The sequence below is a fragment of the Protomyctophum parallelum genome (assembly GCF_964188405.1).
Source record: "Protomyctophum parallelum genome assembly, chromosome: 14".
Lineage (NCBI taxonomy): Eukaryota > Metazoa > Chordata > Actinopteri > Myctophiformes > Myctophidae > Protomyctophum > Protomyctophum parallelum.
The window spans coordinates 29,705,945-29,718,985 of NC_139709.1; the positions used below are offsets into that span (position 1 = coordinate 29,705,945).

Below are 13,041 nucleotides of genomic sequence, written 5' to 3' on the forward strand. Positions count from 1 at the left end.
TGTTCTACCAGGGCTAAACATAGCAATAACTAGCCCGACACATGTGACTACACTTACAACAAGACTATACTTTCACCCCGCTATTAACAAGAAAGTAATTTCCAAAGAGCAGATTAGAGGAGTACTCGGGGAAAGAGGAGACAGCGGCGCCGTAACACGATTGAGTGCCCTCGTCTGGCTGACATTTCCGGAAAGGGCTGACGAGGGACAAAACACCAGAGGACGGCGATATTACAGCTCAATGTGGCAGCTCTTTATTGCGTCCTTAGAGATGACAGCGTTTTGCTGCTGAATCTCCAGCAAGTCGGGGGGCTGGTACTGTAGCATATAGCCAGAGGGAGCTAATGGGGCTCTGCGGAGGGCCGGGCCCGCAGCCAAACCACGCAGCCATGAGACCGTTTGCCAGACAGTGCTGAAATCCCTTCTTTTCCCGAGCCCTACTCCACACTCGCTGTCTCTCTCTTTCAAGGCCGATTTATACTTTGAGGCTCCAACGGTGGCGCTCGCCGCCATCTCTATTTTCGGCGAGTGAAGTTGTCGTACAACGACGGAGCACACATTAAGCATCATTGTTAAACTGCTATCTTTATTTAGACTCCAGTCTGTTCCTTTCAGATAATATTTTGTTATCCTCTCTTGCCCATAGCACTGAAACAGAGATTCATGGTCTCCGAGACAATGATTCTATGCATTCAAACATCTGGGGTTGCTCCGAGGGAATCCTATAGTCAAGCTCACATACCGACAGGGTGGGGCTCACGCAAGGAAGGCAATTATACTCAACACAAACACCTGCTATAATGCTTCAAGTGGGAATGTCACATCCCGCCAGTGAGCAAGGCATGGGCTGACTATAAATCTAACAACTCTATCGCTGCTCTGGTTTAGTTTGTGTAAGCCCTCGAGTGGAAGATACAACACCGGTAGACACTAGAAGGAGACCGATCTTGGTTTCAGAGCCAATACAAGTTTGACAATGAAGCCGTACTTCATTCAGTTCGTCTGTTCATCAATCTTCAGGACCATCTGGCGTAATGCCATTTTATGGAGGAGAGATTGAACACACAGCTATCAAAATCTACCCGGCTGTCTATCGACTGACTTCATGGGCGATGTTAGTGGGTTGGACAGAGAACGTTCTTCTCAATAAAAGAGAATAAAAGGGCGAGAGGCAGACAGAGGGAATGAGGCGGCTGGGTGGTCACATGGTCAATAACTCCGGTTCAATCAAGACAATTGCCTATGTTGGCAAAAAGCAATAGCTCTACTTGAATTAGAACACTACTCTATTAATACAGTACTTTAGCTCCACTACTGGACGTGTCAAGTCCCGAGTCAAGTGTGCAGTTGGTCCTCATCCTCACTCACACTCAAAACAAAACGATTAGCCACTTGTGGACTAAATTATTTTAGTTTCCACCATTAAAATTACCTTCAATGGAACAATTCGCATTTTAACTAAATAACTAATGCATTTTTGAGTGGTGCAACCACTCCAAGGAACAGCAATGTCCGTGTCCGCCTAACTATGTGACGTTAACCCACCTATGTGACTGTGAGCACGAGTATGACTATTAGTACCAGTAGGGGCACTGTTGTGCCAGAAACAGAGAGAGAGAGAGAGAGTTGCCTGCTAATGAGAGAGAGAGAGAGGGGGGGGGGGGGGGGTTGCACCACTCAGTTCACACGGGTGTGATTTTAAACAAACAACTGGGTATACTCAATAGACTAGCTGTGTTCTGTGTTTTACCACTGCTAGTCTACTGGATCACCTGACAGTTAGGAGCCCTCACCATTCCTTCATCCTCCCATATAGGAGCCCTGCCTTCCTGGCTACCTTTCCCTGAACACGGCCAATCGTGCAACACTCGTCCAAGTCCGATGCACCACCATCACACTGTTGACAGGTACTTTTTATCCCTGCTTCACCTGAGCACCCAACTGACATATTTTCAACTGATCATACCTTTCCATTAACAAGCTTAAAGAAGGAGTGCTGTGATTTTGTACTTTTTCTGTTGTGTCTAATAGACCGCCGGGTGTGGTCTGGTTATAATATTCAAATCTTCCCTGTGTATTTTTGGTTTCTTCCTGAAGGCTGATCGAGTCTTTGAGTCAAAAGGCCCAATCTAAATACACCACTTTAGTGACATCATGAAATTGTCCCTCATTATCAGGTGGTGCGGTGGTGGCTCGATGGCAACCGCAAGGTTGCCAGTTCGAACCCGGGCTCCCCCAGAGTTAGTGTCGAAGTGTCCTTGAGCAAGACACTGAACCCCTAATTGCTCCTGATTGGTTAGTGCCTTGCATGGTTTCAGCTGTCATCGGTGTATGAATGTGTGTGAATGGGTGAATGCAATGCACAATCTATGTAAAGAGCCTTGGATTATACAACAACATCTGTGGTCGAGGCTTAAAAAACATAATTTTAACACTTTCTGTACACTTTTTTGAAAAACATGTAGTATTATAGTACCTGATGATCATGTTTTAGGGCCGAAAGAATCACGGCACTCCATGATCTTTAAAGTCTTTGCTGGCGTCAGATGTACTAATTAGGCATGTGGATTGTGCATTTGTTTGTTTAACTGTGGCTTTTTCTTTTGTTATTAAAAAAAAGAAAAAGTTCTGTATTTATGGACATTTCCTGATGTTTCTTCGAAGATTTTGTTTTGTATTTGTGCTGCCATGTGGATGTGGGGGGGGGGGGGGGGATATCCTTCTACATACCTGTGCCCTTCTTGCATATGTAGGGCAGGTTGTAGTTGCAGGGTACATCGTTCCACTTGCCGTCCTCATGGGCGATGGTCAGGACACAGTCCTCCCCGCCAGCGAAGAAGTTGTCCGGCTGGCTCTCCCTCCAGTTCTCATACACCTGCACAACCACCACAATTCACAGTTCAATTCCACATGACCATGAACGTGCCTCTGTAGACCTGGGGGTCGCCAAATTATTTTGAGGGGGTCCCCAGATTATTAAAACAAAACTGAATGGCTTGAAAATGGAAATTAAGAGTTTACATAGAACACATGATTATATCTGGTTTCAGTATTTATTTATGACGTATTATCTATTATTAAGGTTATTGTATCATGTAATTTGTCATTTGTATTGGGGGTGGGGAGGGGGCGGGGGTCGCAAGACATGGCCAAAGCATTTCCGGGGGTCCCCAGCCAAAAACGTTGAGAACCCCTGCTTTAGACGATAACTTTTACCTATTTTTTCCCACAATTTTGTCTTTATGCTAATACATTCCTGCCCACACATTAAGGTACTTTAGCTGTGGTGCCATTATTTCTTAAATGTATAGTCAAGATTTTGCGCTGTACACAACATTGGAGCACAGGCAGACATTTGCTTCAAATAGTCATATTATTCCCAACGCATTATAACATCATAACCAATATATTATATAAAAACGTTACATTCTGGACCTATTTATCTCTAGCATCAGACGAGAAACCGCCTCCATCCAGTAAAGTGGTTTGGCAGAAGATGCACAAGATGGATTTCCATGACTTTAAATAAAACAACGACTTGTGAGTGGGTTTCAAAGGGCCATCGGGTTCATCTGTGTAAAATAGACTCTTGAGTTCTCTCGAGTTCACATAAAGTGGTTTTGAAGGGGATGAGCACAACAACGTTGTTTATCAGATGGATTTTCATAAGCATTTGTACAATGGCTCTTGAGTAGGTTTTAAAATGCCATTGGGGTCACAGCGGTTCCTCTGCACTTATATATATGAAAACTTGAAGTTCAATTAAAGGAGAAAAGAACTAGACCTACTGCATAGCGGTTGGATGGTTCTGACAACCGTGTCTGTCCAGATTCATATACAGTATAGCATAATTATGTAGTGAATGAAGACTTTGAAGGATTAACAGTTTAGCTGCATAACCCGTTTTCCACGCTATTTAATCCATGTTTTGCTGCTGCTTAATATGCTAAACCCGCTATTTGTTTCATGTGTTTAATTCACCGTTTTGTAATAATTTAAAATAAATAGCGGATTTGTCCCGGACCTGGTGACGAGGCGGACGAGTTATGATGACGTAAGTGGAAATCAACCAACCGCCGGCTTGCAATGGCTTCTGGGAAACCGAGTCCAATGCAAAGTGAACGAGGGTTTAGGGACAATCTTAGCTCGCGAGTGTTTTCGAGCGGACTTTCATGGATCAAGCTCATAGTGCGCCACCGAGTGTCGCGCTACAAGCTTGTAGGTCTGCTATTTTTGAAAAATAGCAGAGCGAACGTTTTCTTTTATTTCGACGTAAATGGGTTAAACAATCCTGGCAGCCTCGGTATATTGGATATATTAATGTAAAGCCATCAACGTGTTTTAATTAACCCGTTTTAAATTGTGAGGTTCCAGTCTCAGTGACATTGACCTTTGAACCCCTACTTCTTTTTTTTTTTAACTCTTTATTTTAGGATTTTTTAATATGCAAGACAGTGAACCCCTACTTCTGATCAGTTCATCCTCAAGTCCAAGTGGACGTGGCAGAGGTTCAGGGCAGAGCGGCCGCTGCCACTGGGCTCCCCCAGAGTTAGTGTCCAAGTGACCATGAGCATGACACCGAACCCCTAATTGCTCCCGAAGAGCAGGTTGGTGCCTTGCATGGTTTCCTCTGCCATCGGTGTCTGAACGTGTGTGTGAATGGGTGATCGTAATGCACAACCTATATGTAATGTGCCTTGGATGGAGGCGCAATATAAATGCACCATTTACTAAATGTCATGGAATTCAAGGTGCTCCTGGCATATACCGTGTTCACAAGATTGGAGTGGACGGACGGACGAGCAGGCGAACGAACGGACAACCTTGAAACAAAGTGCTGCGGGCACGGCTGTCCGCTGGCAGAGGTAGTCCACATCCAATAAACAGAATGTCCATATTGTGCTATTGTAACAATCTCGGACAGTCAAATTGAATTCAATTAAAACACAGAAGGCTGTTTCTCTAATCTGTAAATCAGAGCAACAGGACTTGGATTTATGTCCTCATCAGGTGTGACACTGAGATTCATTCACTGTGACACTGACATTCAGTCACTAATTCCATTGACATTGAATTAATGACCGACTGACAGTCTCTGTGGGCTCGTAGAATTTATGTTCGCGCAAAAGGGTGTCATTTGAACGCAGGGCTTCCATCTGTGAGTCCCTCATATCCCAGTGAGATCGACCAGGGGTTCTGTCACACAGTGGCACAGCGGTCTAGGAGGTGATTCATTATTGTCACTCTCGGGTGTTAACCTTGTATGTCTAAGACAGTTAACTTTTCGTGAAATGGACAAAATGAACCTGTGTTCCATTGTACTGTAGATCCACTGCAAATAGTAACAGCATCGGATATATATATCGATTTTGTATCAATATGTAAACAGCAACAAATCGTATCGTTTGACTTTGTATCGTATCATATTGTTTTGCAATGGAAATAATCGGTATCGAATTGTTTTGCAATGTCAAATAAACAATTTTACTTTTCCATTCCATATAGCTACAGGTGGACTAAATGTGTGTTCTCTGTGTTCATGTCAAGGTGTGGGTTTGTCCATATGTGTTCAAATACAACGTGTTTGCCAGAGAATCACTGTATTTACTTAGGCCCCCTTGTGTGCACATAATATGTCACTGACACAAAACTAAATAAAAACTAAGCTATGATGACAAAAACTACGACTAAATATACTGACGATTTTGTCAACAAATTAAAGCTAGGCTAAAATGTTAGTCATTTTAAGTTTGGTTGTGCTTGTGTGTTTCTCTCTGAAAATAGCAGATCTACAAGCTCGTAGCTCGTAGATCTGCTATTCTTTAGCATGCAGCCGAGTGTAAAATCAACCAATACAACACCACCAAGGCCCGCCAAAAAACATTTTTGTCGACAAAATCAACCGTATTTTTAGTCGACTGAAAAACTAGACTAAAACTAAAACACCTCTAACCAGGTCGTTGCTGTCGGTCCACTGGAAGTCGTCCTCCACAGTGCGGTCGTTCAGGCCGATCCAGGCGTTGTCGTGACCCAGGCCTGCCAGGAACACACAGGACCTCATTACGTCATTACCAACAGCTGTCTTACATGCATTTACACGTGCACAACAATGCACACATTTGCACATGAATGACATCGAGGGCAGTCGGATGAATAACACGTGCACGCACGCACGCGCGCGCGCACACACGGACACATGGACACACACCGTTGATGAACTCCTGCTCGGTGGCGGAGGTGACGCTGCTGAGGTGGGCGCTGTGCTCTCTGCAGTCTTTCTCCGCATCTTCCCAGGTGTGTCTGTGGGTGAAGTACCTGGAAGAAGAACATACAGTACATGAATGAATGAATGAATGAATGAATGAATGAATGAATGAATGAATGAATGAATGAATGAATGAATGAATGAATGAATGAATGAATGAATGAATGAATGAACTAACGAACGAACGAACGAATGAAGAAATGTTTCCTCTCGGCTTGATTACGGCAAGGCACATTTTTCTGGCCTGCCAAAGAAAACAACTTGTTCAAAATGCGACAGCCAGAGTTTTAACTAAAACTGAGTTTCAGGCTCCAGTTTCAGGCTCTCGGTTGCTCTTAGGATTGATTTAATATTCTACTTGTTTATAAAGCTCTCAATGGTCTGGCTCCTTCCTAACGATATGACCCTAGATATGTCCCAAACCGCCGGCCGCCTCAGGTGCCTACAGCGACATATAAAACCCGGTGAAGCAGCATTCTGCTTCTACGACCCGACGCCTTGGAATAAACTACCATTACACCCAAGACAGGCAGCCTCTGTAGATAGCTTTAAACCACAACTCAAGATCTTCACTCTTGCTTTTAGTTGATTTGTAATCCTGTGTTTTTATTCATGTCCTCACTGTTTTGCCATATTCACTGCCTTATTTTGCTATTATTTATTCAGCACCTTGTAACTTTGTTTCGAAAGGTTGCTTTATAAATAAAATGTACTTACTTACTAATGTTGTTTTATGCTCATGCATTTATTTTTTCTTTATTGTTCTGTAAAGCACTTTGAGCTGCATGCAGTTCTTTGTTTTATTATTGCTTGTTTTTATATGAACAGACCTTTGGGACATGTTTTTGTGATACTGTTGTATAATAACAATAACATAATAACATGTACTTGACTTAGACACAGACAGACAGACAATCTTATGTCCTACCTGTAGCAGTGACCATGGAACTTCCTCCAGCCGTGCTCACATCCTTCAATGTCTATAGACATGGACCGTCAGAGAGAGAGAGAGAGAGAGAGAGAGAGAGCAGAACAAGTACAACATGGATGAATAAATGATTGCATTGAGTACGCAGGAACATAATATATGCTACTGTATAGTGTTGGTCAGTGGTCGCCAACCCGTTCTGGATCTGGGCCCACATGAAAAGCGAAGCGGCCCACTCACCTGACCACTTAAGATTGGGGAGGCCCACTTGCAATACCCTCATGGTCCACCAGTGGGCCCCGACTCACAGGTTGGGAATTGCTGGTGTATAGGTATATAGGTATATAGGTATGTATAGGTAATTTACACATCCCCATTCTGAATTCCCATAGACTTTATATATAAAATATATCACATCAAAACAAATGATCCAGGCCGTTTGACTCATATTGAAGAATCAACTGACGCTAATGTTATTGCTGCCGAATTAGTTACATTTTCGCCAGAAACAGACTGTATCAAATATGAGTGACTGACTACCGTTATAACGATACAGAGTCAGCTCCCTGACAATACCGCAGAGACAGTTTGTTTATTTTTGGACCACAATGCTACAGCACATGAGACCATTTAAAGATGTTATTCTCCATAGTAAAAACCTTCTGCAACCCAGGGGGATGAAGGGGAGACGTCAGGACTTCGGCCCCTAGAACAGCATCAGTTCTAGAGCATTCTGTGTCTCTCTCAAAGGCACTCTAACTGCAATTAGTCGGCAGGCTCCCCCTTTCAATGCATGCACACATGGACCTGCACCATTAGTATTAATTTATAACTGCAAGAGGGGCTGCAGATTCATTTATAATTCCAAAGGTTAGATATTCATTAATCCTCATTACTATTTGTTCAGCGGCATACACAGGGGAGGACAGATGTGAACCTCCAGGTGCCTGGAGCTCAGTGAGCTGAGAAATATGTGTGCGTATCTGCGTGTTTGTGTGTGTGTGTGTGTGTGTGTGTGTGTGTGTGTGTGTGTGTGTGTGTGTGTGCGTGCGTGCGTGCGTGCGTGCGTGCGTGTCTGTGTGCGTGTCTGTGTGCGTGTCAGTGTGCGTATATGTGTGTTGCGTATCTGTGTGTTGCGTGTCTGTGTTTTGTAAATATGTTTTATGAAAAAGCTAAGAGACTCTTTGGTTGTACAGCTTGTAGCAAAAAATGAAACAAAAACACATTTACCACCCAAGATACTAGATATACTGTATATGCAAAAAATGAATTGACAAGGGACTAAGGACACTTTATGATTTAAATTTGTTAACTTTAGTTACTATGTGTCTAAACACAATACAGTTTCACTCATCCTTTGTAATGCCTAGTTTAATATTTTTTATTTCAGTTAGCTAAAATATTTTTTCTCCCATTACTTTTCATTAATGATAACCTTGGCTTGCACACGTGTCTCTCTGCATGTATGAGCACTGCAGCAAGACAAGATAAGATACAGTATGTGTGTGCAAGAATGCATGCATTTGTTTGTCTATTATGTGTAGGAATATGAATGTGTGTCTCCATTTACACATGTGTGCATGTCTCCATCTGTAACCCTAACGGCTCGCTGACAGATACAGACACTCAGCCCGACAGTCACAACATCCTTGTGAAGTTGGATGTTGTGACAGACTCAGCTGTAACCGATACTACACAACGACCGGGGGTCATGCGTACGACCGCAGCGCAGCGAGCATCAGATTACGCAGCACATCAGCAAGGTCAATGCAGACGCTGCGAGCATGAGTCATGCTCCATTTATAGCCTGTTGTACGCCAGTGTCACTCGCCCAAAATAGCTGATTTACAAGCTCACTGTTGTTCGGGCCGTAGCTGAGTAAGTACAATGGCCGTCGGGGACTTGCAAGGTCGCTGGTTTGACCCCCAGCGCGCCCGGTCTATGCTTCGATGTGTACACCCGAGCAAGACACCTGACACTTAACAAATGTGATGCGCTCATCTGAGCATCCATCGGCTGGGTGGATACGGGCGGAAATGTCCTGTCCCCTGAGGACCAGTAAATATATCCCTTTCCCTTTCTGTTGATTCATTTAAAGATGTCCTGGTGCATCCACTTGCTAAGAGTGTTCTTTTGTTTCATTTTGGTGGGTGTGTGTGTGCCTGCTTATTACAATGCGCTTGTCAGGATTGTCATTGGATCCGTTTGTCACAGTAATATATTTATCCAGTAAATACATGAAACTGGAACAAGAAATGGGAAATTAAATATAACCACAGACATAAATGAATGAATAACAATAATGCATAATAAAGCTGCTCACATGGTTTCCTCTCATTTGAGTACTAATGGCCCTGTTAAAGAACGGTCCACCCTCCCCATTTATCCAACTCAGAAATGTTAAAAGAAAATTACTCCTACGGTATCTTTTACTTTACAGAATCAGAATCAGATTTAAGGTTTTTGCACACTGGTGAGGTTTTCTTTTCAGAAGAATATCGGAGCGAATTTCGGGGGACGTAACAAAAAAATCAACTTGATTGATTTTTGTCAATCACATTTGCGAATATTTCGTGTGTTTTTTCGGAGCGTGTTTCTAGTGGGGTCTAGTGGGGTGTTGGTGACAGGCTAATGATATCCACCTACTTTCTGATTCGCAAAATGCAGCGAAAAAAGGCACCAGTGTGCAAACGCCTTCATTGTCAAGTCACAGGGTTACAGTGGTAACAAAGTCTGTGAAATTAGTTTTAGTGTGGAAGCTCCATCGTTTTGTTATTTCCAGAATGTAGTGGCCTTCATGCTTTTGCCTCCTCAACATTCAGATGACTCCTTAACTCCCCTTTTGTCCTGGATATAGTAGTCTCTCGAGACAGACAGTTGACTAACATCAAAAGAGGGTGCTGTTTTTCCTTTATTTTTTGTCGATGTGTTCTCAGATTGTGGTAAAAACAACAAACAGAAAGCCACAATACCAGCCGGGTACACAAAGCAGCAGCGAGTGCTCTCTAAGTGCTGCTTCATTAGTGCGATCACTGGCCCATTTCCTCAGCCTCTTTGCATTGACTTCCATTTAGTTTCTCAATTGATTTTTCAAGTTCTCACTTATTACTTTGAGGTGCTGCACACGTCTTTCAGACTACGAACGCCCACACTTAACTTAACAAAATGCATTGTTCATAATTATACGTTATCTGTTCACACAGACCCACACGACTTAACACAATACATTCCTCATATACAGTATCTGTTTACAAAGACAAGTCAATATCCCACACATTTACAATTAAGAATGATCACAAATTTGTCAGACTTCAAGGTTTAACAAAATACATTGTTCATAATTATACGTTATCTGTTCACACAGACCCACACAACTTAACACAATACATTCCTCATATACAGTAGGCCTATCTGTTTACAAAGACAAGTGCAATATCCCACACATTTACAATGAAGAATTATCACAAATTTGTCAGACTTCAACGTTTAATGATAATTTTGATCCAGTCACTTGTGCTGATCGACCCGACAAAGCTGCTGCTGTATTTATCATCCTCCTCCTCTCGCAAATCTTTCATATTTTCTCCTCTTCCTCCCCAAATTACCACCAGCCCCGAACCAATACCGCTCGGCGGCCGACGTAATTACTCTGTGATTGCTTTTCTTTGTGATGACAGACAGCACGTGAGCTGCCAAGACGAGCCCCTCGCAAAACTGTGTGACCGTATAACTCTCGGGACGGCCGATTCCGATTCTGCAAAAGCCTCGCTCGTAATTACATCTCGGGACCTTTGAGCCCGCTTTGATGCAAATACACGGCACGTACAAACGGGAGGCGGAACTTTGACCATTCTCAAAAGTCTAGACGGAAGAATCAGAGGACGATCAGAGCCATCAGGGCCAATTAGACTCGGGAACAATCTGCCTCCGGGCGCTTAAGGAAGCAAATCAGTACCCTCCTCTTAAAGGATCTCCACAGACTGATGTAATGATGTTTGGTATTCTCATCACGTACCTCTGAATGGACCCGCAATTTAATTACCCGCAAATTAACACTCAGGATTCGATTACGTGGGCTTGGCTTTTTGTTGTACCATAGTTTCATCATCATCTATATATTCCCCGTGTTTTTGTATGCTACGCGTTGCTTTCTTTCATGCAATATTTTATGCAGATTAACATGCACTGCCCAACCCCAGGTAGTAGTGTGGTACGAGGTGTATTTCCGTAGGATTATTTTGCTAAAAGTGATTTTTTTGCTTTTTTGGCTTTCATAGGGACCAAACTGTCAGAAAATGATGGGGTTCAAATTTTCCCGACCCCCACCCCTTATTTGGGGGGTCATATATTTTGGGACCCCCCATAATAGTACGCCAGACAATTAATGTCCGATTTTCATAATATTAGGGTTGTTTTATAGGTTTTTAAATATTCTGAGTTGATTTCTTACACTTTGAAAGTAACCAGAATAATCATTTCTGACTTTTGGTTGGGGTCTTTCTTCACCCGGGGCCCCCCGGACTCATCTCAGTACTCATTACATTCCTCGCTCTGCTCCTGTTCCAGAACAATGTCAAATTAGATAATAATTTAAGCATTAAAAGTTTACAAAAATGAGTAGTAGTTAATACCAGGGGTCTTCCACAGGGGGCCGGGACTAGTTTTGCCCCTATTCTTGCACCCATATATGTGATTTGCAAGTATTTCGAATATTATTAGAATATCCTGCGTTTATGTACCTTTGAAAGTACTTTGATAGTTTATTAGTATTCTACCATTATTGTTGACAGATGTTACTGCAGGGAATAAAGGTATTGCAACTTCTCACTTTGGGCATGCAGAACGTGTCCATTTATTTCACACACTGCACTCACACTAACAACACAACACACACACACACACACACCCCTATCCTCTTAAAGAGCCCATGGTCAATTATGCCTACAATACATTATTTGCAGGATCTATTCATCTTCGTCATCATCATCTTGAATGTCCTCCCTGATAGTGTTGACACAGTCTCCACCATAGCATTTGCAGAGAGGAGTGCAAGGCAGGTTATTGTTCGAGCAGATGCACCGTCCCTTGCAACCTGCTTTGCATGTGATGAGCTCAAGTACTGCCTTTGGAGCAGGGAGGGCAAGACACCTGACTGGAACATACCCTCCATTATCTGAATTCCATCCATTTTGTTCGATTGGTGGAAGCTCAGGGCAATTTGTCAGGTATGAATGACTTATCCCGCATTGTGACATAGTTGGCACAGAGGATATGTGGTAGCAGTGCAGCACGAGTTGGAGGTAGCATCTCACCCTCCAAGTTCTTTGACCGAAATAGTTCCCATCTAGTAATGGCAAGGTTGTTGGACCTTTTGGACTGTAAACACGGCATGCAAAATGCTCCAATGGTGAGGAAAGCTTGCCGTTAACAAGCTCAGGAGGAATGGAACCCATTCCGAGGTCCATGAAGCAGTTAATGGCAGGATCATCATCATCAAGCCTCAAGTAGGCATTGACCCATGTCTTCTTGGAGATTCCAACACATTTTCCTACCCAGTCAGCACCAGATAAATTGTGTAGGCCCAGGAAAATTGTGTAGGCCCAGGAAGAATGTCATTTTTTGCACCATCTGACACAAGCGCTGATGAAACCAGACTCTTCAATGGTGTGTTCTCTTTGAACAGATTGCCTCCACAGTGCAACTCAATCAATTTACATTGCTTGAGAGCATTTTCTCTTGACCTCAATGCAATCTCTCCTGAGAGTTGATAATGTTCTTTCCTTGAAGACCTGGAAGCTTTTGGGAAGCTGGTGAGGTACTGATTCACTAGACCAGAAAGATGAGATGT

General features: G+C 43.1%; 1 protein-coding gene across 1 annotated transcript in view; it reads right to left on the reverse strand.

The window, feature by feature from the left end:
• The window catches only part of LOC310871236 (neurocan core protein-like), a 99,333-nt gene that overhangs the window by 4,146 nt on the left and 82,146 nt on the right, over nucleotides 1-13,041 (reverse strand). Inside the window, exons 15-18 of the mRNA XM_083782726.1 lie at nucleotides 7,194-7,245; nucleotides 6,209-6,315; nucleotides 5,954-6,036; nucleotides 2,731-2,875 (exon numbers count right to left, since the gene is read on the reverse strand). Coding sequence (XP_083638852.1) covers nucleotides 2,731-2,875; nucleotides 5,954-6,036; nucleotides 6,209-6,315; nucleotides 7,194-7,245 — 387 coding nt within the window. The remainder of the gene's footprint in view (nucleotides 1-2,730; nucleotides 2,876-5,953; nucleotides 6,037-6,208; nucleotides 6,316-7,193; nucleotides 7,246-13,041) is intronic.